Source organism: Biomphalaria glabrata, chromosome 8 (genome assembly GCF_947242115.1).
Source record: "Biomphalaria glabrata chromosome 8, xgBioGlab47.1, whole genome shotgun sequence".
Lineage (NCBI taxonomy): Eukaryota > Metazoa > Mollusca > Gastropoda > Planorbidae > Biomphalaria > Biomphalaria glabrata.
Window position 1 is genome coordinate 19,625,492 of NC_074718.1, and position 24,596 is coordinate 19,650,087.

At 35.1% G+C, this 24,596-nt stretch overlaps 1 protein-coding gene across 7 annotated transcripts in view; it reads right to left on the reverse strand.

Moving 5' to 3' along the window:
• Nucleotides 1-317: 317 nt before the first annotated feature.
• LOC106050830 (inverted formin-2-like) overlaps nucleotides 318-24,596 on the reverse strand; it is a 127,544-nt gene continuing 103,265 nt past the window's right edge. For 6 of the 7 annotated variants that reach the window (XM_056037479.1, XM_056037483.1, XM_056037478.1 and 3 more), the window contains 14 exons: nucleotides 23,430-23,589; nucleotides 22,530-22,708; nucleotides 21,763-21,842; nucleotides 20,180-21,030; nucleotides 19,907-20,046; nucleotides 17,617-17,784; nucleotides 17,376-17,474; nucleotides 16,974-17,132; nucleotides 13,220-13,401; nucleotides 12,827-12,947; nucleotides 12,352-12,516; nucleotides 9,565-9,646; nucleotides 9,118-9,177; nucleotides 318-1,116 (listed from right to left, as the gene is read on the reverse strand). In XM_056037479.1, coding sequence (XP_055893454.1) covers nucleotides 860-1,116; nucleotides 9,118-9,177; nucleotides 9,565-9,646; nucleotides 12,352-12,516; nucleotides 12,827-12,947; nucleotides 13,220-13,401; nucleotides 16,974-17,132; nucleotides 17,376-17,474; nucleotides 17,617-17,784; nucleotides 19,907-20,046; nucleotides 20,180-21,030; nucleotides 21,763-21,842; nucleotides 22,530-22,708; nucleotides 23,430-23,589 — 2,703 coding nt within the window. In that variant the 3' untranslated portion in view covers nucleotides 318-859. The remainder of the gene's footprint in view (nucleotides 1,117-9,117; nucleotides 9,178-9,564; nucleotides 9,647-12,351; nucleotides 12,517-12,826; nucleotides 12,948-13,219; nucleotides 13,402-16,973; nucleotides 17,133-17,375; nucleotides 17,475-17,616; nucleotides 17,785-19,906; nucleotides 20,047-20,179; nucleotides 21,031-21,762; nucleotides 21,843-22,529; nucleotides 22,709-23,429; nucleotides 23,590-24,596) is intronic. The other variant, XM_056037481.1, reaches the window with a different exon arrangement.

Below are 24,596 nucleotides of genomic sequence, written 5' to 3' on the forward strand. Positions count from 1 at the left end.
AGTCCTTATGAACCATTGACTCCAAGCAAAACGAGTGGACTCCTTGAGGAGGCCAGAGAATCGAGACTAGTAGTTTCTCCACGTGAACTTTGTCCAACACTTGTGTGGATTTATTCCGGCCACAGAACTCGTTTGTAATTAAACATACAACGAAAACTTTGATTTTAAAGTACATTGCTATCTGGCCGCGCCAAGAAAGTGTTCTATTGGATAGTGAATCGAGTAGGCCTATAGTTTGTATCAGCTCTGCTTACGATGAGTTTGTAACCTGTTCTAATCATAAAATATTGCAGGATTCAAACAGAAATAAAACTAACTTGGCTGAGAAGTGTTTTATTTCAAATAAAAGTATTTCATTTTTTTTACACTTTTTATAAACAATGATAATGTTTCCACAATGTGTAGGCCTACTATTTGAAATAGCAGTAGACCGAGAGATTCTTTTTAGAAATATAAAATCAATGTAGGCCTATCACTGATGTACACATATTTCAAACGGCATTTTCTAAAAAATAAAAAAAAATGTTTACTTTTGATTAGTATTAAATACAAACTTTTTTCTCCTTTTAATATAGTTAATCTAATTTGAATAATCTAGTTAATCATATAACAAGGCAACCTATTTGAAATACATTATCTAATAGACTAATACTAATGTCTCTTTTCTAGTGAAACATACATGTATATTATTATATTATACATGCTTCATCTAATCTATTATCTTTTATTCTACTCAATGTAAAGATTCCCAAAGAAATGGTATATACATAGACTATACACATTAATTTACAAGGCAGTGTAGGATTATATAATAAGTAACTGTCCTACTAATGACAACAGAGAAGTAGAAACATTGCTATCAACAAGATGAATTAGTCGCATCGTCAATATGGCTGCCATTTTCTACATTGTGATGACTGCCAGTTTGTCCATCGTGATCTTTGGATTCTGTCAGTGTAATCCCCTGTTCTTGGCTAGGTTTTACAATTGGTTTAAGGCTCTCAGTGCGTTTAATAGAAGTCGTTTTTCTTAATTTGAAACCCTTTCTAATGTCTCGAAGAAGATTGTCAATGATGCATCCATCTTCCTCCTGTGGACTCTTAGGCTCTTTGTTAGCTAGAGAGACGGGAAAATGACATAAATGTGAGTTGACTATTAAAAGTAAGTTTACTTTTTTATAGTAAGTTTACTTTTTATAGTAAGTTTACTTTTTTATAGTAAGTTTACTTTTTATAGTAAGTTTACTTTTTATAGTAAGTTTATCAAAGTATGTTTTATTTTGTATGTGTGTTGAAAAGAAATAAAATATGTGCAAATGAAACTGGAGAGTTCATATTTGGTACAACATTTCAATTGATTTCATCCTATTAGCATATTATTATGATTTTAGTTCCAATGACAAGCCAACTACAGAAGCACGCTCTTGACTGTATATTATTATCTAATACATACAGATATCTACTTTAATTTATAATACATCTAGATAATTACTTAAATTCTAATATATCTAGATATTTACTTAAATTCTAATACATCTAGATATTTACTTTAATTTTAATACATCTAGATATTTATATATACTAATTTCTAATACATCTAAATATCTATATTAATTTGTAGAGAAAAAAACGTCGAAAGAACATCTAGATATGGTCGGACATTTGGACATCTAGATATGGTCGGACATTTGGACATCTGGATAGGGTCGGACATTTGGACATCTAGATATGGTCGGACATTTGGACACCTGGATATGGTCGGACATTTGGACATCTAGATATGGTCGGACATTTGGACGCCTAGATATGGTCGGACATTTGGACATCTAGATATGGTCGGACATTTGGACACCTAGATATGGTCGGACATTTGGACATCTAGATATGGTCGGACATTTGGACACCTAGATATGGTCGGACATTTGGACACCAGGATATGGTCGGACATTTGGACACCTAGATATGGTCGGACATTTGGACATCTAGATATGGTCGGACATTTGGACGCCTAGATATGGTCGGACATTTGGACATCTAGATATGGTCGGACATTTGGACACCTAGATATGGTCGGACATTTGGACATCTAGATATGGTCGGACATTTGGACATCTAGATATGGTCGGACATTTGGACGCCTAGATATGGTCGGACATTTGGACATCTAGATATGGTCGGACATTTGGACATCTAGATATGGTCGGACATTTGGACATCTAGATATGGTCGGACATTTGGACACCTGGATATGGTCGGACATTTGGACATCTAGATATGGTCGGACATTTGGACATCTAGATATGGTCGGACATTTGGACATCTGGATAGGGTCGGACATTTGGACATCTAGATATGGTCGGACATTTGGACATCTAGATATGGTCGGACATTTGGACGCCTAGATATGGTCGGACATTTGGACATCTAGATATGGTCGGACATTTGGACGCCTAGATATGGTCGGACATTTGGACATCTAGATATGGTCGGACATTTGGACATCTAGATAGGGTCGGACATTTGGACACCAGGATATGGTCGGACATTTGGAAACCAGGATATGGTCGGACATTTGGACATCTAGATATGGTCGGACATTTGGACACCTAGATATGGTCGGACATTTGGACATCTAGATATGGTCGGACATTTGGGCACCTGGATATGGTCGGACATTTGGACATCTAGATATGGTCGGACATTTGGACACCTGGATATGGTCGGACATTTGGACATCTAGATATGGTCGGACATTTGGACATCTAGATAGGGTCGGACATTTGGACATCTAGATATGGTCGGACATTTGGACATCTAGATATGGTCGGACATTTGGACACCTGGATATGGTCGGACATTTGGACATCTAGATATGGTCGGACATTTGGACACCTGGATATGGTCGGACATTTGGACATCTAGATATGGTCGGACATTTGGACACCTGGATATGGTCGGACATTTGGACATCTGGATAGGGTCGGACATTTGGACGCCTAGATATGGTCGGACATTTGGACATCTAGATATGGTCGGACATTTGGACACCTGGATATGGTCGGACATTTGGACATCTAGATATGGTCGGACATTTGGACATCTAGATAGGGTCGGACATTTGGACATCTAGATAGGGTCGGACATTTGGACACCAGGATATGGTCGGACATTTGGACACCAGGATATGGTCGGACATTTGGACACCAGGATATGGTCGGACATTTGGACATCTAGATATGGTCGGACATTTTGACTCCTGGATATGGTCGGACATTTGGACAACTGGATATGGTCGGACATTTGGACATCTAGATATGGTCGGACATTTGGACATCTAGATAGGGTCGGACATTTGGACATCTAGATATGGTCGGACATTTGGACATCTTGATATGGTCGGACATTTGGACACCTAGATATGGTCGGACATTTGGACACCAGGATATGGTCGGACATTTGGACACCAGGATATGGTCGGACATTTGGACACCTGGATATGGTCGGACATTTTGACTCCTGGATATGGTCGGACATTTGGACATCTAGATATGGTCGGACATTTGGACGCCTAGATATGGTCGGACATTTGGACACCAGGATATGGTCGGACATTTGGACATCTAGATATGGTCGGACATTTGGACACCTGGATATGGTCGGACATTTGGACACCTGGATATGGCTGGACATTTGGACATCTTGATATGGTCGGACAATTGGACACCTAGATATGGTCGGATATTTTGACTCCTGGATATGGTCGGACATTTGGACATCTTGATATGGTCGGACATTTGGACATCTTGATATGGTCGGACATTTGGACATCTTGATATGGTCGGACATTTGGACATCTTGATATGGTCGGACATTTGGACATCTTGATATGGTCGGACATTTGGACATCTAGATATGGTCGGACATTTGGACACCTGGATATGGTCGGACATTTGGACACCTGGATATGGTCGGACATTTTGACTCCTGGATATGGTCGGACATTTGGACATCTAGATATGGTCGGACATTCGGACACCTGGATATGGTCGGACATTTTGACTCCTGGATATGGTCGGACATTTGGACATCTTGATATGGTCGGACATTTGGACACCTGGATATGGTCGGACATTTGGACACCTGGATATGGTCGGACATTTGGACACCTGGATATGGTCGGACATTTTGACTCCTGGATATGGTCGGACATTTGGACATCTTGATATGGTCGGACATTTGGACACCTGGATATGGTCGGACATTTGGACACCTGGATATGGTCGGACATTTGGACATCTAGATATGGTCGGACATTTGGACATCTAGATAGGGTCGGACATTTGGACATCTAGATATGGTCGGACATTTGGACATCTAGATATGGTCGGACATTTGGACACCTGGATATGGTCGGACATTTGGACATCTAGATATGGTCGGACGTTTGGCTACCTGGATATGGTCGGACATTTGGACATCTAGATATGGTCGGACATTTGGACACCTGGATATGGTCGGACATTTGGACATCTGGATAGGGTCGGACATTTGGACGCCTAGATATGGTCGGACATTTGGACATCTAAATATGGTCGGACATTTGGACACCTGGATATGGTCGGACATTTGGACATCTAGATATGGTCGGACATTTGGACATCTAGATAGGGTCGGACATTTGGACATCTAGATAGGGTCGGACATTTGGACACCAGGATATGGTCGGACATTTGGACACCAGGATATGGTCGGACATTTGGACACCAGGATATGGTCGGACATTTGGACATCTAGATATGGTCGGACATTTTGACTCCTGGATATGGTCGGACATTTGGACAACTGGATATGGTCGGACATTTGGACATCTAGATATGGTCGGACATTTGGACATCTAGATAGGGTCGGACATTTGGACATCTAGATATGGTCGGACATTTGGACATCTTGATATGGTCGGACATTTGGACACCTAGATATGGTCGGACATTTGCACACCAGGATATGGTCGGACATTTGGACACCAGGATATGGTCGGACATTTGGACAAATGGATATGGTCGGACATTTTGACTCCTGGATATGGTCGGACATTTGGACATCTAGATATGGTCGGACATTTGGACGCCTAGATATGGTCGGACATTTGGACACCAGGATATGGTCGGACATTTGGACATCTAGATATGGTCGGACATTTGGACACCTGGATATGGTCGGACATTTGGACACCTGGATATGGCTGGACATTTGGACATCTTGATATGGTCGGACATTTTGACACCTAGATATGGTCGGACATTTTGACTCCTGGATATGGTCGGACATTTGGACATCTTGATATGGTCGGACATTTGGACATCTTGATATGGTCGGACATTTGGACATCTTGATATGGTCGGACATTTGGACATCTAGATATGGTCGGACATTTGGACACCTGGATATGGTCGGACATTTGGACACCTGGATATGGTCGGACATTTGGACACCTGGATATGGTCGGACATTTGGACACCTGGATATGGTCGGACATTTTGACTCCTGGATATGGTCGGACATTTGGACATCTAGATATGGTCGGACATTCGGACACCTGGATATGGTCGGACATTTTGACTCCTGGATATGGTCGGACATTTGGACATCTTGATATGGTCGGACATTTGGACACCTGGATATGGTCGGACATTTGGACACCTGGATATGGTCGGACATTTGGACACCTGGATATGGTCGGACATTTTGACTCCTGGATATGGTCGGACATTTGGACATCTTGATATGGTCGGACATTTGGACACCTGGATATGGTCGGACATTTGGACACCTGGATATGGTCGGACATTTGGACACCTGGATATGGTCGGACATTTTGACTCCTGGATATGGTCGGACATTCGGACATCTAGATATGGTCGGATATTGGACACCTGGATATGGTCGGACATTTTGACTCCTGGATATGGTCGGACATTTGGACACCTGGATATGGTCGGACATTCGGACACCTGGATATGGCTGGATATTTTGACGCCTAAGTATATCGGAACTCCAGGACTGTTTTCTGGCCTTCAATCTTCAAGACACAGCAAGACTAATGACTTTTAGAAACTCGCACGGATTTCCAATAATCCAAACGGTTTGATTGTGCCGAACGCCAGGACATTTTAATTTGAGATCAAATTCAATATCGCTAGGGGGTTAATAGGGGTTCGAGAAATGTGTACAACTTACGTTGTACGTAAAGTGTTTTATAGATAACTATCAGATAGTCTTAACATTTGATTCAATAGAAAGGTGAAGGTTAGGGCCTTTAGACATTCTTTTTAGACGCATTAGCTTTTAACTCTTCAAGCTCGTACCAATAATTATAGAAATTCTTCTATTGTTAGATTAGTAGCACGCCTGAGAACTAGGTTTGGAGGTTGAGTAGGTCTATATTTCATTTCGATGCCAACTGATGCCAACATGAGTGGACATCGAAATAAATCAGAACCCCGTTTGCCACCTCAGCACCTAGTGTACAAATCTACCACGTCGTTCCGAAAGAGTGTTGATTTACAATCAGCGACCCATCCATGGCAGTGAAGGTACAGAGTAGGAATATAGAGACGAGCGCACAGGAGGGGATAATGCAAAGGAAATCAAGTCAACGAAAAAGGTTGTCAGTGTCCTAGAGATTGTTACCTAATGAAGTTTTAAAAATAATCCAAAGATTTAGTACTGGCCCATCCCAGGGATATGTGTCATCAGCGTTCATCTTAGACTGAGAGTTTTTTAGTTTCAATTCTCAGCAATACATTTCTACATTTTTTTATTTATTGGACATTTTGGTGACATTCTGTCAATTAAAAAAAAAATTACTTGTTTAATCCGTTCAATTACTATATATGTTTCTTCCCAAACGTGAAGGTAAATGTAATCAAATGATGAGCAGACCTTTCCTAATGTCTTTATTTCTAGATCTCTTTCTCGCCTCTACTGTTCAGTTTGTGCACAATGAAGTAAAAAGAAATGGGGGGGGGGAATATCTATTCAAAACGTAGGGGGCGGAAAAGTGGGGTAGAAGATCACCTAAACCTCCCCTCCACCCATCTAAATACCACTTCTGCTAGTTCATTTGTTTAAATACAATGATACACACATAATATACTTCATCATAAATAGGAGCATAGCTTTATGTGACTTTCAGCCAATGATGTGACACATGCCTTACGTTTATGAGCAAGAACCTGTAATTCTACTTTGATCAAGTGCAACAGACTTTGTAGAAGTCATGAACTAAAGAGTATGTAGGCTATTGCATGCAACGTGCTGGAGACCAGAAACTTAGACCAACAAAATGACCAGAAGTGTGTAGAGAGGGAAACAAATTTTTTTTTTGTCTCTGAAGTAAAGTGAATGGAGCTTATTGACTTTGTGAGTGATGTTGTTTCTAAAAGTAATGACTTTGTGAGTGATGTTGTTTCTAAAAGTATTGACTTTGTGAGTGATGTTGTTTCTAAAAGTATTGACTTTGTGAGTGATGTTGTTTCTAAAAGTATTGATTTTGTGAGTGATGTTGTTTCTAAAAGTATTGACTTTGTGAGTGATGTTGTTTCTAAAAGTATTGATTTTGTGAGTGATGTTTCTAAAAGTATTGACTTTGTGAGTGATGTTGTTTATAAAAGTATTGACTTTGTGAGTGATGTTGTTTCTAAAAGTATTGATTTTGTGAGTGATGTTGTTTCTAAAAGTATTGACTTTGTGAGTGATGTTGTTTCTAAAAGTATTGACTTTGTGAGTGATGTTTCTAAAAGTATTGACTTTGTGAGTGATGTTGTTTCTAAAAGTATTGATTTTGTGAGTGATGTTTCTAAAAGTATTGACTTTGTGAGTGATGTTGTTTCTAAAAGTATTGACTTTGTGAGTGATGTTTCTAAAAGTATTGATTTTTGTGAGTGATGTTGTTTCTAAAAGTATTGACTTTGTGTGTGATGGTGTTTCTAAAAGTATTGACTTTGTGTGTGATGTTTCTAAAAGTATTGACTTTGTGAGTGATGTTGTTTCTAAAAGTATAGACTTTGTGAGTGATGTTGTTTCTAAAAGTATTGACTTTGTAAGTGATGTTGTTTCTAATGACTTTGTGAGTGATGTTGTTTCTAAAAGTATTGACTTTGTGAGTGATGTTGTTTCTAAAAGTATTGACTTTGTGTGTGATGGTGTTTCTAAAAGTATTGACTTTGTGTGTGATGTTGTTTCTAAAAGTATTGACTTTGTGAGTGATGTTGTTTCTAAAAGTATAGACTTTGTGAGTGATGTTGTTTCTAAAAGTATTGACTTTGTAAGTGATGTTGTTTCTAATGACTTTGTGAGTGATGTTGTTTCTAAAAGTATTGACTTTGTGAGTGATGTTGTTTCTAAAAGTATTGACTTTGTGTGTGTTGTTTCTAAAAGTATTGACTTTGTGAGTGATGTTGTTTCTAAAAGTATTGACTTTGTGTGTGATGTTTCTAAAAGTATTGACTTTGTGTGTGTTGTTTCTAAAAGTATTGACTTTGTGAGTGATGTTGTTTCTAAAAGTATTGATTTTTTAGAGTGATGTTTCTAAAAGTAATGACTTTGAGTGTGATGTTGTTTCTAAAAGTATTGACTTTGTGAGTGATGTTGTTTCTAAAAGTATTGATTTTTGAGAGTGGTGTTTCTAAAAGTAATGACTTTGAGTGTGATGTTGTTTCTAAAAGTAATGACTTTGAGTGTGATGTTGTTTCTAAAAGTAAAAAGTTTCTTAAAAAGTATATTAATATTGTCCATCTAACCTCACTTGTTAATATGGATAGAATTAAAGTTAGCACTTTAGTCCATGTAATGTTACTGTAAAGAATGGGTATACAAGAATAGACAGGGAAATGTGGGTTGTTTGTGTTTGTAGAATTGATCTTGGAATATGAGTATGGATAAAATATATGCTCTAAAAACCAAATATTAAAAAATCTAAACCAACTACCCTTGTTTTTTTTTCACGTTTCGCCAGTTTTACTTACAAGCTACATATATTAATTAATATTGCAATAGGTATAAATGTACAGAAAGTGCAATGAGGTCAATAAGTGAGTAAATATACTAAAGATGGAACCTCCTAAGACTTTTGATGCTCCAACTCTTTGTGGTTGATTCATTAAACTTGCTCTAGAGCCTTTAAAATATGTAAATAAGTTAACTAAAAAAAAGACAGACAATGCTACCTCTACAAATGTATTCTTTCCAATGACAACATGTAGAACTAAATATTAGTATACTTTCTAAAGGATGGGCTCGTTTTTAGTATTACCTAAGAGATTCAAATTACATTGGCATACCTTGGAATAGAATATAGAGTCAAATCATTATGGACAGATAAGAACTAACTTGTTGATTCACTCTCAGTATGGGCATAAGAACTAAGAACTACCTTGTTGATTTGCTCTCAGTATGGACATAAGAACTAAGAACTACCTTGTTGATTTGCTCTCAGTATGGACATAAGAACTAAGAACTACCTTGTTGATTTGCTCTCAGTATGGACATAAGAACTAAGAACTACCTTGTTGATTTGCTCTCATTGCCTCATTTTCTTGTTTTCTTTTTTCAGCTCGTTCTTCTTGGACTTTTCGTTGCTCATTATCCTAGAGAGTGAATCAAATCAGAATCAAATCTTACTTCATACTTATACATTACATCCAAATAAATAACTCTTTAGTGAATCAAATCAGAATCAAATCTTACTTCATACTTATACATTAGATCCCAACTATAGATTCAACAAATCTGTTAAATGTGTTGGTATTGGACATAACTCATGTCTTGACTAGAAAGAGAACGTGATATTTTAAAGGCAGCATAAGTGTAGATAATGATAATTATTTTATTCTGCTTGTAACTCAGATGTTCTTGTAGTTAGAATAAACCGTAGTGAAAAAGAAAGACTAACAGCATCCTGCGATAAAGTACATACTAAATCAGGTTCACTGGAGAGGCCAACAACCTGATTGATATGTTTATGTGTAAATAAAAGAATTAATCACATTTTTTACAATCTACATAAGGAAGACTTAAGCATCATAAACTAAGTCGAAATCTTATAGACCTAATACAATTAATATCTAATAGAATTAAGGAACGCTTTAAAATTTCATTCTATAACATGTACCTATAAAACGAAAATGATCAAAAGAGTTTTGTGTTACATATAAGTTCAGTCGTACTCACACTTTTGTATGCAGATGATGAGTGGCAGGATTAAATCTATTTACTTTGCAAATATTTTATTTTCATGTTTCTACATCTACATGCATACAAATGTTTTTTTAAACACCAAAGTGTATTCAGCAAATATAATCATACGATTACTCTCTTCTTAATGATGCTATAGCTAAAGCAATACAGAAGTAGCTGATATACTGGGGAAAAAAAAGGTGTACATGCAAGTAAAAACAGCTTGTGTAGAACATTTTGAAATTTAAAAGTGATCATTTTTAGAAGACAAATGCTAGTTGCTGCGTCTAAATTTAGCAAGATAAGGCTTTGGAGAGATCACATTTTTAATATTATGATGAACAGACACCATAAAACCAAATGCGGATTTCACTACGAATGTGAGTAAAACATCATTATACCAATAAGTGTGAACCATAGAGAGACTTGTTCAATTCTTGGCCATGGGTTAAGTACAAAGTATAGTTCCCTTTCAGACAATGTGGTCTACAGCACAACTACCAACCAACTTTACTTGTCCTCAACTAATGTCAGGTATCTCTTAGAGCTGGCTGGACTCAGAGGTGCCCTAAAGATCCCAAAATTAAAAATCCCAGAGACTTAACCAGGATTTGAACTTGAGACCCTCAAGTACCACTCAGCCACTATGCCTCCGGCAATGGCTTAGTCATGGAGAAATCCATAGATAGAGACAGACTGTTTGATGCCACAAATGAGAGAACTGGATAACCAATTGGCTAAAGTTGTTATATCATTTCAGGTCTTCTCACAACCTTTTGTATATTCCTGAAACCTGTGTGCTCTACAAGAAGCATCCAAGGCTTCTTCAAACTTAATAATGGATTTGAGCTGGCAAGACTACACTAGAAATAAAGATGTTCTATTGAATACCAATAAGGACAGTGCAGAAGAACTACTTCTTTATGCGACATCTGTGCTATCGTATCGTATGCCAAAGAAATCTTTTTGATGATCTTACAAGACAATGGAGTAACAAAGGTGCCAACACCCTGGAAGAGCTATAAAGATCAATTTATTCAGTTTGCTCTCAGTGACATAAAGTATAACAGGTGACAGCAGATGGCTCCAAAAAGGCCAGTACAATGGATGAGAGACACCACAGAAAAGATGTCCAAAGGAGAACTTAACTCCTACCAAATGAACAATGGCTTTTTTCTTTTTGTTAAATGTAAGATCCACATTATTTAATAACATTGGGACTTGAAAAGAATGTCATTATGTATTATAAAAGTTCTTCTATCTATTTAAATAAATTGTTGCCTTTTGCTTGTTGAATAAATGTTACTGGTTTAAAATTGTAATAGCCTCCTTTTGAAGGTATTTCTTAATAGGGATGATTTTAGTCAATTTTCTATTTGCAAGTTAAACATTGTTTAGCTTTTTCATATAGAGTCTACCCATAGTGCAGCATCTTCATGTACTCTGGTCAGTATATTATGACTTTATTGTTAATATCTCCACCCTGCTCCTACTAAGTAGAAAGCTTATGGACCTACAAGTAAACAGGTTTTACCATAGAGGAAATTTGTATTCTTCATTAACTGTAGGAAATACCTTGAAGCAAACTTGACAAAGATTTATAGAGCAAAGTCTAGGAATGAAAAGAATAGTCTCACATAGCTCAAATCAAGGTCATTGTGAATGAACTTAGGAATGAGTCTCAGCAATGTGTGAGTAAGACTGACCTCATTAGCCAGCTGACCAGCTCATGTAACACAAAACCTCTTTGTAAACCATGTTTTATAGTCTGATCTCCTTTAGGAAATAGCTACATTAACACTTATGAACCTGTGACCATCATGATCTTGGTCAACAGTCCACAAGACCAGGCACCCATTCTAATAGATTGAGCTTGATGTCATTTAGTATTATTCTCAAAGCAAAGAAGAACAAGCTGGAGGTTTTGAACAAGTACCAGTTTATAGTTGGTTGTTTACTTTTAAATTAGAAACTTGACTCTAAAACATGTAAATAAAACATTTCTCAATGATTTCAATCTGAAGAGTTTCTACCAAGGAAATAAAATTGGGTGTTTTTTAATGTAATTTTTATAACTAGCATGAAATAGATAGTCGTCGTTATTATAAAATGTTACCTTTTCACATTGTTTAACCTTTTGACAGAAAGTATAAAAATTATTTAAACATTCTTCCAATTTGAATCCTTTTTCTGGCTCACAGAAATGATGTGACAATTTTAAAGTTAGTTCTTGGATCTGTACAAGTTTTCCCTGGACTAGATTGACTTTTATGTTAGCTTCCTAAAACAAAGATATAGTGATATCAATTCATGAATAGGAGAAAAATATAAATTATGTTTTAAAAATTGTCCCATTTCTATTTGTGTAAGCCACATTAATGTCTATAAAAATAGAATTGTTCAACTCTTACTTCAGACACCAAGTTAAATGATCGGAGTCTTGAAATATTTTATTCTCATTGCCAGAAAAAATTGGCAGTACTAAAACTTTTTGGGCTAAAAGCTTCTTTTAGAAATAATTACAATTAATTTAATTAATTAAATTTTAATTAAAATTAAAAATAATACAACCAAGAAACAATTTGACAGACCTTAATAAACTGATCAAAATAGTCTTTGATATCTCCATCACTTTGTGAGACCTGAATTTCTAGTTTTTTGACATTTTTCTCAAGTTGTTTCAGTTCAGAGTTCAAATTATCCACAGTTAACCTTAACATAAAACAAAAGTTGACATTTTCATGTTTTGTACGGGTTGAAATTTTACTGATGGAGTGTAGCCTTTTATGTTTAATTGATGACAATAACATAAGCATCTCAGAATTGGAAAGAAAGGTTGAATTGAAAGAATTAGAATAGAATATTATATGAAAGAATCAGAAATGATTATTGTACTCTTTGTAAGAATTAGAAAAGAATTGTAAACTCATTGAAAGAATTAGAAAAGAATGTTGTACTTATTCAAAAGAAAACTTGTAATTTACCTGCTTGCTTCTTTTAAAGATGGTAAAAGCTGATCTGCAAATTGTAAAATTTCTTCTTGTTCTTTTTCAGCTTCCTCTACTAAATAATGTAGCAGTGTAACTCTTGGTTTATTGGCACGTGTATCACTCAGTTTATTGAGAGAACTCATCTTAAAGCCAAGAGCATTTCCTGCATAGCCACCCTAGTACAAAAACAAAAATATTTCTTTGCTGTCAATCATTATAGAAATTGTATCAATGATTTTGAAATAAAAACAATATGCATTTGACTTGAATTGATCATAAAAAATACAATTACATTTTACATGGGTGCTAAGAAAAAACAATGCAGGAATTGAATTTTTAAAATTCATTAAAATTAAAGAAATCTTAAAAATGATAAGTTAACTCTTTTACTATCAAAGTTTTTAATTGGGTTTCAAAAACGTAGTCACCATAATCTCCTTCAATTAAGATGGAACTTATAAATTAGAAGTCTAGAAAGCTGATTCTCTTTGGGTTTGAGATAGAAAACCAATGAAATAGTGAATAGTTTATAAATCTTTACTCTGTTTTTCAATTTATGGCCCGTTTTAAAATACTCTTATGACAAAATTACTTTATTTTGGTTGATATTGTTAGATTAAACAATAGTGACACTGTGCCTTTGTTTTCACTACAATATGTATTGAAAAGATTTTTTCTATCCATTTGTTTTTATCAAGGGGATTGGTTCTTCACACACACACATTACTAAATACTAAAAGAAGCTCAAGTCATGTTACAATGTGATAAGAAGACATAATGTCCCATTCATTGTCAAGAAGCATGCACATTCTGTTTCTTAGACATTGTAGATTGTCCTATATGTTGTCATTCTCTTTCTTGCACATTGTAAATATGTCAATGAATCTGGAGATGTTGCGGTATGACATATTCTCTTGCTATTTTCCAGTATGATTAGAGATTGTTGCTATCAAAATCAAAAATCCACAAAAATGATGTTGGTATTCCATTCTCTTTCTTAGAAAATTTAATCATAATAATGATCTAGAGCAGGGGTGGGCAACCTTTTTGTATCGAGGGCCGCATTAAAAAAAATTTCGGAATGGCAGGCAGCACATGTATATATATATATATATATATATAACTCAGAAAGTTAGCTAACTGTGTAGAATGTCTTCTATTTAATATTTAAACTGTATTATATTCACGATTCTTTCTTCTTTTCCCACACTCCACATTATAACAAGAGTAAGCAATTTTTGAAACTAATTTAACTATTTTTAGTGGCCCCCGAAAGGGGAAAAGACGCTATTAGTTTTGTGCGAAACGTCTGTCCATCTGACCGTCTGTCCGTCCGTCCGTCCCGTTTAGATCTCGTAAACTAGAAAAGATATTGAAAATCCGACATCACAATATTTTTAGACCATTCAAAGTTCTGATGCAACGGCTACTTTTTTTTTTCCTAAAAGCGAAAAATCTAATTTTTTAAATCAGTTATGCAAGCAGTTTTTTAAAGAGAAAAAGCTAATTAGTATGCATTATAAGTTAGACCTAATTTAAAACGAATAGTAATCTTATAAACTTCATTTTCTTAAATTTTTTTTATATGTATATATTTTCGGAATTCAAATAAAAGATATAGCCTTTTCAAAACAATTACATTATGTAAAGACCAGGAGAGGATTGGTAAAGCTTAGCTTCCGAACCGAGGGTCCCGGTTTCGAATCCTGGTGAAGACTTGGGATTTTCAACTTTGGAATCCTTGGGCGCCTCTGAGTCTACCCAGCTCTAATGGGTACCTGACATTAGTTGGGGAAAAGTAAAGGTGGTTGGTCATTGTGCTGGCTACATGACACCCTTGTTAACCGTAGGCCACAAAAACAGATGAACTTTACATCATCTGCCCTATAGACCACAAGGTCTGAAAGGGGAACTAGTTAGGCCAGGTTCACATCTAACTTCTCATTCACCTATTCTTTGATCTGCTGGACTGTTGGGGCACTACACAAGATCTGTCAACCTTTTTTCTCCATTCTTATCTCTCATTTGTCTTTGATATAATTTCATTTGGATGTTCTTTCTGAAAATATTGAAGCCTGCCTGGGTGGACCACTTCGGGGGCCGATTTTAAATTTGTGTTTCCACACAAACTGTCTTTGTAACCTTGTTATAAATTACTGTTGTCATTTTATATCACAATACCCCCCATAAATATACAGTTGTACTTAATGCGCAGTATTTTACTTTTTACACTCGTGCATAATATTCTGGAACTGTGAAACTATCTTACTAGTTGTTACCCTTGTGACTGCTGTCAAATTACAGTCAGTCAACATTGACCAGTGATTATACTTGTTTAGTTTTCACACAAAAAAGAATACTTGCTCACAGAATAAGACAATATATGTTCTGGAAATTAAATGTCGGGAAACCTGCCCTTGTGGAGCATCACTAGAGAATGCTGACCATGTCCTTCAATGGTGCATACTATAAAAGGAGACCCAAACAAGACTCTGGCCCCAAAACCATCCAAAGACCAATGCGCTGTTCAACTCAGATATAGGATTACTTATCTGAACCCTACAACATGTAAAGTGAGAACGAAGAGGAAGAAGAACAAATGTAAGTGTAACCAAATAGTGTGAACAGCAGCAAGGTTTTTCAAGTGTGGAAATACAGCTTCTGGCACCCATAAGACTCCCGTGCAAGTACTGACTGGAACTTCTCTTTGCTTGGAGTTATGTCTTCTGGAGCTGAATCAGCATCAGCGCTGAATGGTGAGCTGATGTTATTGAAAACTGGTTCTTGACGTCCTAAAATTATTTGCTTTTATAAATTGCACAATTAAGGAATCTTAATAAGTGTTCTTGCTTTAATCATTTCACTAGAAATAGTTTCACCTTTCAGCCAATGAAAATGACAAAAAATGTTTTATTTTACTTACTTGTAGAAATGGGAAAGCCTTTTTTTTTTAAAAAGATTTAACATTCATTTGCATTTATCTGTAAGCAGCCAATTGCAATAGAAATGATTAAAAACATGAAATCTGTCTTCCACTCTTCCTTAGAAATATTAGTAACAAAGTCACAGTCAATGTCCTTCAAGTTACATAACAATTTCTTCCTTGAGATATAATATTCTTCTCATTTGCCTTGCCCACACTAGAGGATATATTGGATTATTTTGATCAAGAATCGGAACTTCCAGTGTCACACCCCTAACTCTTAAAATTTTCATATACACCGGTTTCAAAAAATAATAATTTTATGCAGCTTTATGCAAACTTTCCTGTTTAGAGTTTATGGTTGGGATATTTATTATTAAAAAAAACAATTGTAAACTTTTTCCAAGCCTACCCAACACACAAAGATTATGTGTTGAATTGAGTATATTGATGTATAGCCTAATAAGCATAATCTTTACTTGAAACTTTTTATAATGAGACAGTTTCAATAATTTATATAGATCTTTTTTTAATATTTGCATTTTACATGTATATACTGTGGGCACACCTGATTTCTGGAGGTGTCGGCAGGCCGCATAAAACACTCCGGCGGGCCGCATGTGGCACACGGGCCGAAATTTGCCCACCCCTGATCTAGAGTGATGTTAAATTGTGCCTTTTAGATTAGCTGATAATAAAGCTTTTGATTGTTCTATATGTTGTCAAGTTGCATGCTACATTATCTTTCTTATACAATGTAATAATAATAATGATCTAGAATGATGTTAATTTGTGCATTTTAGATTAGCTTCTATGTAGACTTACTGCATTTATAAAATTGCCTGCATGCAGAACATATCTTAAGAAACTTTTCAAAGATGTATTATCCATTAGATTATCACAAGCCACAATCAAACAATCTACATTTGGAAGAAGAGACTCCATTGCACCTTGAAAGTCATCTTTTAACAACATTCCTTCAACCTATTACAAATAGAAATTATGGAATTCCAAATGAGCATTAATTGTGAGTGTAAAGAATGTGTGTGTATATATATAAATAAAAAATGTCTTTTAGTTCTCAGTGGTGAGATTTTAAATAAAACAACAACAAACATTTTCAATGATTGAAGCAGATATCTTTCATTTTGTATCAAACTTAAGTGTTTTTAAAAAATATAAGTTTTGAAGGAGAGTTTAATTTTTCAATGGTGTTTCACACAGTACCCGAATTTTAAAACCTGAAAGCTTTGAGAGTAGTAAATAAAATCGTTCAGCATTGCCCAATTGATTGACGTCACCTTTATAGTTGTTTATCATAGCCACCTGGGAAGTAAATCAAATAATTTGTGTTAAACATTGAACAATGTGGGCTTAGAGTTCATTTAAAAGTTCCAGTATAAAATTGCTTATAGAATGCCAAAATCCAATCATATATAAAATAAAAGTAATGAACAAATATTTTTACCTCATCATTATCAGGTAGAATTTTTTGTAAGCCTCTCAATCTTTCTGCTCCAATTTTGGATGGGTTACCTTCTTTGATTAAGTTTACAATCTCTTCATGTGACATTTTGCTGAACTGCTTTAGAAAAATGTTGGCATTCATACTGCGCTTCATATCTAACAAGTTGACCTGAAAAGGTTTACATGTAATAGGTGCATGTAAAGCTGAATGATTCACAAATCTACTTTTATGTGAATCTAAAAGTTAATTCTTCCAAAGACACAATGCTTTGTTAATCTACTTGCTTATGTTTTGATATATTAGAGAACTGAAAATATGAGCCAAAACTACCAAAAAATAACATTCAAAGTTACGTAAGGTGGTAAGGTAACAAAAATAATGAATTGATATCATAGCCAAAGTTAAGTTTGTAGGGCATAAAGTATCCAATAGATCTTCATTATGCTAATTGTATATATACTAGTAAGGTGCTTTTTTCAGGAATAGTCTTGATATTTTTTTGTTTTGTTTTGTAGAAGTTAGAAGACCCTGAAGGCTGGCTAAAGGGAATGATAATAAGCTACCCAAAAAGGTCCATCTGGCAGACTGCAAAAATTGGAGAGGCATTACTCTTCTCTAAGTTCCACCTAATGGGTTTAGTCAAGGCTGCCTCAAATACAAGGGTCACAGTTCAGTACTGTTCTGCTTTGACAACTACAACAGGTCACAGACAAAAGGCTTAGAGAAGAGCAGGCAGGCTTCCAAGAAGGCAGATCATGCACTGAACAGATTTTTTTGGCCTGCAGAACTCATCAAGGAAAGCCTGGAATACCAGCAATGCTGATGATCATTTTTGTGGATTTAAAAGCTTATGATAGCAACCATCTGGAATCATTCTGGAAAACAGCAAAAGAATATGTTATACCGCAGCAACATGTCCAGATTCTGTGACAACTCTAGAGTAAATCTAGCTCTTGCATTAGAAAAGATGATGGAATAACTGAGCTCTTCAACATGAAGACAGGTGTAAGAAAATAGTATATTTCATTTCTCTCATTTCTCTTTCTGATAGCCATCTATGAAAACAAAACATGAATCTGACTGCATTTGATATTCAATGGCATGAACCAACTGACAAACCATAACTTTGCAGATGATATAGCTTACTCAAGAATACTACCAAAAATAAATACAAGAGATGACAGAGATTCTTGATAGCGACATACTTAAAATCAGCCTCCAAATAAACTTTGATAAAACCAAAGCTCAAGGTATAGGCTACAGGCCAACAAATCATACAGAGCTTGAAACCATGGAACAGTTCACAGCATTATCACAAGTGATAGGGAAAGAAGGAACCGTCTTTAAAAAAAGTACAGACTTTCTGGGCAACCAAATTAATTAAGCAGAAGACCAAGATAGACTTCCTTAATACAATCATTGTCACAATGGCTACCTTAACTTAAAAGATGTGGAAGTTATGCATAAAGGTCGAAAAGGGGCTAAACATTGAAATCCTTTTCCACATGGACACTGGCAAAATAAGTTCAGTAGTGACCATAAGTTGTATGAGATTTGTGAGGGAAATATCCTTAAACAAGATAAAACAAGTTTACCAAAGTCATAACATGGAAGCCAAAAAAAGGAAATTGAAAACAGGGCCTCAACATTTAACAAGGCATCACACCTTCTTAGAAAACCTATAATCCATGAAAACCAACTGGGAAGTGGCTATGGTGCCCCCGTATGCGTCAAACAGTGCATGAGGATCTAAATGTAAATCTAAGATGCAAGAAGGAGAGGTAATAGACATATATGAGAGAAACGTATTTCTTGTAATATGATAAGTTGCCGACCATTAAAAATAGTCTTAAAGTCAATCTAAAAATCAATTTTGGTTTTTTTTTCTGCAAAAGCCAGTACTTTTGGTCAAACCTACTATGAGTGCAAAAAAATCTCAATATTTTTATTATTATATTTTTATTTTACATGTAAGCTATGGAATATGAGCATGAAATGTTAATGACCTCATTTACATTGCAATATTGACATCTTAAATTTTAGTGACCTCATTTAGAAAAAGACACTCTTCTCAAATTAAAGTGACCTTATTTAGATATACAAGCCTCTGAAATGTGTGTGACCTCACCTGAGATAAAAAAAATGGATTATGAAATTTTAGTAACAGATGCCATCTGTATATGTTAGCAACCAAAAAAAAAAAAAGAAGGGGGGGGGGAAGAATGTCCATTTCTAAAACAAAATTTCTGCTCTTTAGATGTTAAATAGTGTACTAGGTAACATTATTGACCTGTGTTGGTGTTTTGACTTTAACAGGCTCTTCCGGTTTAGTTTCTGCAATCTTCTGACAAAACAGTTGCTCAATTTGATCATAGTGCACTTCAACTTTGTCCTCCATTGCCAAGACTTCTTTCCAGACACTATCCTCCTCTTTTAAATAGACACATTTTGATAAGATTGTTTTTCATTTGAGTTTAAAGTTAACTAATACTAATTCAAAGTTTTCAAGACAATATCTAGATATCTAACTAATGACAATCAAATAAAAACTTAGATAGCTTACTGTTCAAAGACTGTTCTGGAATTTTTGACCAATTAAATGTTTTCATTTTACTTTTTGGTTTCGGTGTAGCAATTGGTCTGTAGCTTGAGTTACTAGATATTTTAAGTGGTGGCAGATTGCCAACGAAACCAGGTGGAGGTGGTGGTGGAATCGGTCCTCCTGGAGGTGGTGGTGGGCCACCAACTACCCCAAATGGAGGAGGAGGAGGTGGGGGTGGAGGGGGTGCTTCACCAACAAAGCCTGGAGGAGGAGGAGGTGGGGGTGGAGGGGGTGCTTCACCAACAAAGCCTGGAGGAGGAGGAGGAGGAGGTGGGGGTGGAGGGGGTGCTTCACCAACAAAGCCTGGAGGAGGAGGAGGTGGGGGTGGAGGGGGTGCTTCACCAACAAAGCCTGGAGGAGGAGGTGGGGGTGGAGGGGCTTCTTCACCAACAAAGCCTGGGGGATGTGGAGGTGGGGGTGGAGGGGCTGCTTCACCAACAAAGCCTGGGGGATGTGGAGGTGATGGTGCATTAGTTAAACATGGAAGAGATTGGTGTAAAAAAGGTTCACTGATCACAGATAAGGAAGACAATGATGTAGTACAATTAGCTTGAGAAGTTGAAGCCTCAGCCTCTCCACTTGAAACAACATTGTTCATGAAAGATGCTGGATCTAAATCCGTTTGTACAAAAGAATGTTTGGTGTCAACTTTGGTGTCACTGCTGCCATGAACTGGGATATTGAATGAAGTTTTCAATCTGTTGAGGAGAATCTTGACCACATTAGACAAATCTACATATTTGTCAGCTTTGTCTGTATCAATAGTCACCACTGTTTGAGCTGCATGTTCCATTAAGTCCCACTGAACATCACTACAAATGAAAGAAACTATTTTTAAAATAGAAACAAATGAAATGAAAGTACTTGAACTCAAACATATGGAAGTTGTTTTCCCAATTGTATTTCTAGATGTCACACCAGTCCAAAATAGGAACCAATGTTTACTTACACATACACAGGTGCCCCCCCCCCCATTACAAAATGTGTAGCAGTTTGTGAACAATTATTTTTTCTATGTTTATGTAAGTGTATTGGATACGAGACAGAAAGACTTGTCAAAGTTATACTGCAAAAACAAAGTGAGGGACATGGCTAGCTCAAGACAAACAAGAATATTTTCAAAAATAAAAATAGTTGTCCAGAACATATGAAACTATTTAGCAATGTCAAGGAAATGTAAATGTTGATAATGTAGAAAGAAGGGAAATGGAATTCTGGTTATTTCAAGTTTGGTTCAAATTTCAAAAATGTACATTACTCTTAGTCATAGCACTTGTAGTGTTCTCAGTCAATTAGACAATATGCTTCAACTCAATGTGTCTCATATTTTTCTGACATGCTATCAGGAAACATACTGAGAGTAACAAAATGAAACCAAAACAAAACAGATAAACATTTATTTGATCTTTGTATGACTCAGTGACTATGAATTGTTCCTCAACAACATTTCAAACATTTCACAATTTTCATGATAGAAATATACTATATCTTAAATACTAAACTAAATAATTCAACAATTGAACTCTAGAACTCTAGAACTTTACCTTAAATTGGTATCCAAATCTATCTGTAGAAGTGTTTGAAGTATGGTCAGGAATTTATCTGCTAATGGAGTGTTGTAGACCTTAGAAAGTAACCAAACATTCTATGACATGTGATCCATTTATAACTGATACATTTTGCTATTCATACAAAGAAAGAAAAAAGATGAGAGAGAAAGAGAAAATTAAGAACAAAACTGTAAAGAAATAAAGAGAAGTGAATGAAAGAAAAGAAGAAAAGGGAGTTTCTAATTCATTCCTAAAATCCCAGAATCAAATCTCACTCTTCAGCAGAATTTGAACGTGAGATTCCTCGGTTCAGAAGTCAAGCACTTAACCACTTGGCCACCACACCACAAGGCATAAATATGTAACATAATATACACACCTTTCATATTCAATTTCATTAAATATCTTCATAACAAACCTGTCTCTCTCTCTCTCTCTTTTTTCTGAAGAGTTTTTGTATGAATCAGGCTTGCTTACATTTAAAATGAACCACGTGCTTGGTGTTTGTATTGATTTAGGAAGTGTATGAATGTGCATGTTATATACATACATTTTTCATTTGAATCTATTTGAAATACAACCTTTACCTTTGCATTTGATTCATGTTTAATGGTTATGTCAAACTCAATAGTGAAAGAAACTTTTGATTTAATTAGACAAACGAATGTGATATTAGAACAGACAGAAAACACAAAGACAATTTTTTTTTTCAAGGGACAGAAACAATGAAGATATAAGATGACTTCAGTATTAAGGGCTACCTTATTAAATATAATTTCAAAAAGTTGTCTATGGTTTGTGACATCAACAGACTCAGAGAAACACACTGCTAATTCTTCATCATCATCATATTTAAAGTCTTCAAACACATCACATTGAATGTCCAACTCTTTGTCAGTTAAATTTCGTAAATCAGGAATAATATCAAGGAGATTTAGGCCTGTGAAGATACAAACATTGTCAATGATCAGTTAGAGCTAATTTCTGATGAAATCTAGTTCTTAAATAATACCAAATTTACTATCCTAAAACAACAGTTACATTTTTATCAGCTAAGATGAACAAGATACAAGGACAATGATTCATTAATGTTGTGATGAGTCAAACGTTTCTCTTTCCCTAGAGGTAGTGTCCCTACATGTCACTTCATTTACTGATCTTTTTTTTTTTATTGGACCCACATATACTTTTTTTTTTGTTTTTGTGCATTTTCTTCTTCTGGAAATATTATAGTGTTACCTGTCATATGTTATTTGGGTCAGGATTTTGTGATTTTACCATCACAAAAGAGATACAAGACACCAATAGCAAAGACAAACAGACACAAACACAAACACAGACAATCAAATCATTAAATAGAAACAATCTGATATAAACTTTTCACATGTAAATTATGAGTGAATCTGGTATGAATGTACATTTTGGTTTTTTATAGTTATAATGTTTTGTTTGGTGTAATGCACAAATTGTAAGACAAATTTCCATACGGATAATAACGATTATTATTATTATTTGACTGACCATATAAGATCTTTTCCTTTAAAAATGCTGAGCAAATGTTACATTTCCAAAAGACAATTTGTTTATAATATATATAAGCTTCAAAAGCTATTAAAACATGTGATGCTAATGCAAACACGTCAAAAAAATATTCAACTCACCGATGAACTCATTTCGAATTCTATTTCTTTCATAAAGCTCTTCACAAGCACATAATATACAATTGATGAAAGCCATCAGACTTGTCTTATATGCTGTTAGCTCTGAAGACTTCAATTCATTAATAACTAGAGAAAACCGATATCTCATTTGTTTCATTGTCTATAAATAGAGATACAAAATAGCAAAACTATATTTGAGTCAACAAATATAGACATGATAATGATATATAGATACATGGAAACAAATAAAGACATGATAATGATATATAGATACATGGAAACAAATAAAGACATGATAATGATATATAGATACATGGAAACAAATAAAGACATGATAATGATATATAGCTACATGGAAACAAATAAAGACATGATAATGATATATAGATACATGGAAACAAATAAAGACATGATAATGATATATAGCTACATGGAAACAAATAAAGACATGATAATGATATATAGATACATGGAAACAAATAAAGACATGATAATGATATATAGATACATGGAAACAAATAAAGACATGATAATGATATATAGCTACAGGGAAACAAATATAGACATGATAATGATATATAGATATATGGAAACAAATATAAACATGATAATGATATATAGCTACATGGAAACAAATATGGACATGATAATAAGCCAGTATTTATTTTTTAGAACAATGAAAATTAAAAAGCAAAAAAAAAAGATTAAAAATCTTGTTTTAAAAAATAAAACTTATCTAATGGGAAAAACTCCACACTTACAACGCTATTACTTATAAATGTAGAAATTATTTTTCTTTTTGGATATCAAACACAATAATTAATTACTATTAATTAATTTACTAATATGTTTTTTTTATTGATTAATTTTTATTAGGTACAATAAATAATCATTTTAGGTTTCAACTTGATCCCAGAATGGGTGTGGAAAAAATAATATGTACAAGTATTTACTTAAGGGGACAAAATCCAATATATTAAACCCTATAAATGAATACTGAAGGATTAATTTTCCTTGTTGATATAAAAAAAATTAATTATTATTTTTAATTTACTGATTAGTTAATCTTTAAAACTGATTCATGTATTGTCTACACCAGTGATGCCCAAAATACGGCCCGCGGGCCAGATCCGGCCCGCGAAGTGGTTCCATCCGGCCCGCCGAAAC